The 5,685-nt window shown below is 30.0% G+C and overlaps 1 protein-coding gene across 1 annotated transcript; it reads right to left on the reverse strand.

The window, feature by feature from the left end:
- Positions 1–2,719: 2,719 nt before the first annotated feature.
- On the reverse strand, positions 2,720–4,862 carry LOC143257016 (techylectin-5B-like). The gene is made up of 5 exons (XM_076515065.1): positions 4,604–4,862; positions 4,226–4,440; positions 3,809–3,914; positions 3,468–3,632; positions 2,720–3,110 (listed from the first exon to the last, which is right to left on the reverse strand). The coding sequence occupies exons 1-5, from the start codon at positions 4,779–4,781 to the stop codon at positions 2,845–2,847; spliced, it is 930 nt and encodes a 309-aa protein (XP_076371180.1). The 5' UTR covers positions 4,782–4,862; the 3' UTR covers positions 2,720–2,844.
- Between the last annotated feature and the right edge of the window lie 823 nt (positions 4,863–5,685).

Genomic DNA, 5,685 nt, shown 5'->3' on the forward strand with positions numbered 1-5,685 from the left:
TTTTACATTTTAATAAGAAGATATTTTCAGGTTCCATTAACTTAATAGAAGCCTTTCAAGCCGTTATACCATCAGATTCGACTTACTTGTACTTTAAAATGTTTGTGCTTTCACAACAGCAAACAAAAGTTACTAAGAATATACTTGTAAAATAACAAACTTTCTTTCTACCATTAACTTTGAGTTAGGTCTGTTAATCAACAGAGTTTCTTTTATGCGTAGTTTTTGTTTACTATTACTTGTTGATACGACATTAATTATTTGTTTCTTCACGAATTAATTCCAATCGTTTACCTCATGCTTATTAATTCTGTGAAAAAACAAGTCTCAACTTATGTTTATAGCTTTATTTTATATATTTATTGATATGACGTGTGTCTTACAAAAACACACGTTGTTTCTATATGCAGACAGTGTGACTGACACATTTAACATACTATTGAATAGAATAGTTTTTATAAGATTTAACACACATTTTTTGTTTATACATATTCAATGATACAGGTAGTTGCTTCGTTTTAATTATAGATTTTGTATACATTTAATATACTCATCATAGATTTGTTTCTGTATCTAATTTACAAGACACTTTTTGCACTTTCTCACAATTTATATGTTAAACATTTATTTCCAATTTAATTCTGTAATTAATAAATTTAAGACACTCATTTATTCTGAAAAGGAAGCTTATTTACAACAGTTTCATGCTCACTTTTGAACATTACTTGTTTCGCTAAAATTCAGATAATCTATATAAATAAGTATGTTTAAATATAATTATTGCAGAAAATTATATTATTGCCTTTATATAAATATTTTCATAAATCTTTGTCTGTGTCTTGTTTCTCGCTGATTGAAACTTTATACATGTGTTGGCTAAAAGCTCGATAAGTATATTATTACGATTTTGTTTTCTTTAGAGCTTTCTATTTCGAAAAAACAAACGTTCACTACTCATTGGTCACTATTTCAACCCTGTTGTTTAGATAGTCTGATGAATCACAGCTGATAGAAAATTCTAAAAGCTTGACCATTGTGTAAAATCAAGTGACGTGTTCGCTATGCCTGAAAAAAGTAATGCTTTCATTTATATAAAACTGACAGACAAACCAAAACTTCTATTTCTGAACATTTTAGAACTTCACTTTATATACACTATATCATTTAAACTTATTAGATTAGCAAAGTATAAAATACATTTTTCATAAATGAACATACTTTATAACCAAAGCAAAAGAATTGGCAGTCATAATGTTAAAATGACATTTTATTAAGATTCAAGTATTTATTCTTTTACATTTTACAAGTCCAACACATTTACTGTTTGACATTACAGATTATACATTCCACAGAAAATGACATAATATTCGCTTTAACTAATGAAAACAGTAGAAGTATCATTACTTTGAATTGATTTGGATATGCAAAGAGTTTCATAAACGTTGTTGTTTTATTCCTATCATTTTTAGGCATAGAAGTGAATTGAGATATATTGAGATATGATCACAGTAGTAAACGTTAATCTAGTTTCTTTTATCATATTTCTTTTGTCAGTTGTTATCAGAAATTAAAATCTACAGGGTACATTCCTTCAACTTGTCTACGCTGAATATTCATGTATTTTCCAATATTCTTGGTTTACATCTACAAATAGTTTTAACATGTTCTTCAGGCACAGAAACCGTATACACTTCAGCTATGACATGCATTATAACACTATTCACATCTTATTAAAGTATATTTTTCTTTTATCTTACTCTCTTTCACTTTAAAACTTTGACATTTGAGGCAAATCGTGAAAATTTATGATCAACTGATCTCTCACTTTATCTGATCAGCTTATTAAATATATTTCCTGAGTTCTTTTCCTCACATCTACAACGATATATCTATCTCTACCCAATATAAATGTTTTAGTTAATTGATAAAAGCTCCATACAAGAAAAGTTTCATGGTTGTCGTTTTCTTTCAGGCCTACTTTTGTAAAGAGTCTAATTTATAAAGAAATTTATGTTGTAATATTGGTTAATGGAGTCTGATATTTAAGAACACATAGTTAAAGCTGTGCATAAACAGATACAGTGAATTTCAAACCATAAAGGTTTTAAACTTAAACTGGAACACCAAATGAAATTCTTTCAACAGTTCTTTACGAATGATTGTTTGTTTGTTTGCTTGTTTTGAATTTCGCACAAAGCTACTCGAGGGCTATCTGTGCTAGCCGTCCCTAATTTAGCAGTGTAAGACTAGATGGAAGGCAGCTAGTCATCACCACCCACTGCCAATTCTTGGGCTACTCTTTTACCAACGAATAATGAGATTGGCCGAGACATTATGCTAAAAGAGCGAGAATGCTTAGTGCGATGGGGATTCGAACCTGCGACCCTCAGATTACGAGTCGCACGCCTTAACCCACTTGGCCATGCCGGGCCGCCAATAAGTGGATCCTACTGACTGTTTCTCCTCCCTCATGAGGGGATCTTTAAAGTAAAATATTTTAGTCTGGATATTAAGCATCTGAAACCAGCTGAGTCAGGAGTAAATGTGTTGACTTACAAAACAAAAACATGTTACCAACATTTAAGTATAAAATCCATAAGACATGTCTCAACTAATCTGTCAAATTCCAAAGTATAAAGAACAAATTATCACATTATCAATTATTATTAATTATTTATTCAAAACAAAAGTTCAACACTATTATAATTCTCATTAGATTTACGATACATATTTGTTTAAAATTTCTAACTATTATCTGATAGTGACAACTATAAAGATATAATGAACACAACTACACAACTCAGTCTTAAAAAGTATTTATATTTCTATGTTTCATTTCTGTGGTTATTTCCTTGAAATAAATTCAATAGGTCGTATTTTCATCTCAGTTTTCTTCAGAGAATATTTGTGTCCTTTCCAATGATACCAGTTAATACCAACGGCAGATTCTGCATGTGGTCCACCAAGAAACAAACCGTTTAAATTTGACTTGTGACAATTATTATACCACCAGCCACCTTTGTAAATCGTAGCACAGTTCTTTTCCGATTTATCATTATCTCTGTCTCTTGTGGTAAACATCATATTATTGTGGGTTGAAAGCGAGTCCCCTAAAAGCAAGGAAGTAAAAAATATCATCAAAATGTTGACCCACGAAACATAATCGTGACGTCAAAATATAAGGTGAAGCAACGTATTCAATTGTGAGATATTTGAATTAAATACGTGTTTATATTCTTCTGTTGATCATTAAAGTGTAATTTTATTTGGAATTTATTTAATCAATGTTTCTTAACAAAACGAAAAAAAATTCATTGACCATTACTAAACTCTCAAATCTTTCTTCAAAGAAAATTGTAAAACATTATGTACTTTAGTAGCATTTGTTATTTGTAAATAAATTTACATCACAAAATGTTATAAATACGATGTGTTTTATCTATGCAATGTACAATGAAAATTCTCACCTGCGTCACCCTTGTACGTTTTATAACTCATTTTATACAGTTCCATTTCACTTCGCACCAAGAACTCATCATATTCTGCATATCTTTGACCACCTTCCATATCTTCTAAATCAATTCGAAGTACCATATTGTTTTGATTGGTTAAAGCGAATATGATGTCGTTTCCTTGTACATGCAATATACGAAGATACTATGTCTATTTTCTACGAAAGGTATCAACATTACAAGAAGTATTCTGAATTTGTATTATCTGTTTTGTATTTTTATTTAATAAGTAACTTTATAAAATACCAAAATTAAAAAAAAAAATTATTTTGTGTCTATAGAGTAAAAATAATTACCTAACCAAAATTCTCTAGTTACGTTTCCAAATCCAGTTTTGTAATTATTCCACGTTTGGAAAAAGTTTTCAACTGGGTCTCCAAAATCACCCCTTCTTTGAATTAGCTAATGAAATAGAGAGAAAAAGTACTTTGTTATATAAATCGAAATTTCTTTTAACGAAATTCATGACGTGCTCATAAAATATATATTTCATATCAGGTATCATATCTGTAAAAATAATACCAGGATTTTATAAGCTGCAGCTAGGTCGTCTAGAACAATTAGTTGAATTTTGGTTTCAGGTTTACAGTATGATGCAACCTATGTCTTATAATTAACAATGGGTGTTCATATTACTAAAGTCTTCATTTTTCTGACTTATTATTTTCTCAGTACGTATTTTGGATATCATAATTTTTTTGTGGATCACCTACCGTCCACCCTCCACCTACAGTCTCCATATCACAGTATGTAGAGATTGGGTGGTTCAGGAAATGAGGCCATATCTTATAGATACCGCTTGTTTGGTTTCCTTGTTGGTAGATAGAGGCGCAATCTTCTGGAATTGAGGTTTTTTCATTGATTTGTGTTTCGTTGGCGGAGATGGGCGTTGTGAAGTGAAACACATCGTATTTTGAACAGATAGGGCCTGGTTGAGAACAACAAATAGTAAAGTATAGTTACAAATTTGTATCAATATTCATTCGAAACCTAAATATGCTTACCAACATTCTGATATTAATCATTAACGCTGTCTTAGTTACGGGAATGAGGTTAATTTCCAAGAAGTAAATTCTTAAAAAATGTATTACCTTCTATTGTGGTAATTTTCTGTTTAGCTAGATCTGTTAATTCTTCCACTGCAGACGACAAAGAATCAATAATTCCTTCCAGTGAACCAACAGTGCTACAAGTAGTGTGGTGATGAACGTCAGCCTGGGTCAAGAAGAAGAGAGGCAAAGTACAGAAAACTTGAACTGTATAATACATGGTGTATCTAATAAGCAGATATACTGAGCTGTATTATTTTCTGAAGATTATTGTTAGTACCAAAGATTTTATAGTCGTCCTACGGAGGAAGCATTATATGTAGAATGAAGTTTTATGACGTCATTGTATCACATGATCAAGAGTTACTGAAAACATGGTTCTAGCTGACACGTGACCTTTCATGTTTTAGTTCACTTTTATATTACAACAAAGCAGTTCTTGTCTTTTCTGGTGTATACATCTATTGACTCATTTGTATTTCACTAAATTTTAATTATCTTTGATTCCATCAAGTCCAATGTTTGGATTTTTTAAAATTAAAACTTTGAGAATGGTTGTACTTCCTTTTCATGAATTTTTATACATTGTTTTAATCATGTAAAAAAGAAGATTTTTTATCAGGTTCCAGAAGCGTTTTTAACTTTTTTACCATCAGATTCTTGTAAACTATACTTTAAAATTTTTGTGTTATCTCAACAAACAAAATTCGCCAATAAGATAGATAAAAAAGATATTTGTAAAAAAAACAGGTTTACTTTGTACCATTAATATCGATTTAGGTCCGTTAACCAACAGAGTTTCTTTTATCCACATTTCATGTTTACTCTTCACTATTAACAGAACTTTAAATATTTGTTTGTTCATGGATTAATTCCAATCATTTACCTCATGCTTATTAATAACGAGAAAGAACATTGATTTTAGATCGTGAATATATAGACGTTACATGTTTAACTCTGAATAAATTATTCAATTCACTTTCATATTTAATTTAAGAGAACATATTTCGTATTAATTTTTAAAGATTTTGAAAACTATTTTCTTTACTTTTCCTTTAATTTATGACTATAACGTAGATATCTGTACATTCACAGACGGGTTTAGGGAGTTATTACGTCATGAC

The sequence above is a fragment of the Tachypleus tridentatus genome, chromosome 7 (genome assembly GCF_004210375.1).
Source record: "Tachypleus tridentatus isolate NWPU-2018 chromosome 7, ASM421037v1, whole genome shotgun sequence".
NCBI classification, from domain to species: Eukaryota; Metazoa; Arthropoda; class Merostomata; order Xiphosura; family Limulidae; genus Tachypleus; species Tachypleus tridentatus.

Coding starts and splice junctions, on each gene's coding strand:
- LOC143257016 (XM_076515065.1), bottom strand. CDS start 4,781: ATGTATTATACAGTTCAAGTTTTCTGTACTTTGCCTCTCTTCTTCTTG. Junction 3,633..3,808: donor AACTAGAGAATTTTGGTTAG/GTAATTATTTTT, acceptor TGCATGTACAAG/GAAACGACATCATATTCGCT. Junction 3,111..3,467: donor AACGTACAAGGGTGACGCAG/GTGAGAATTTTC, acceptor CCTTGCTTTTAG/GGGACTCGCTTTCAACCCAC.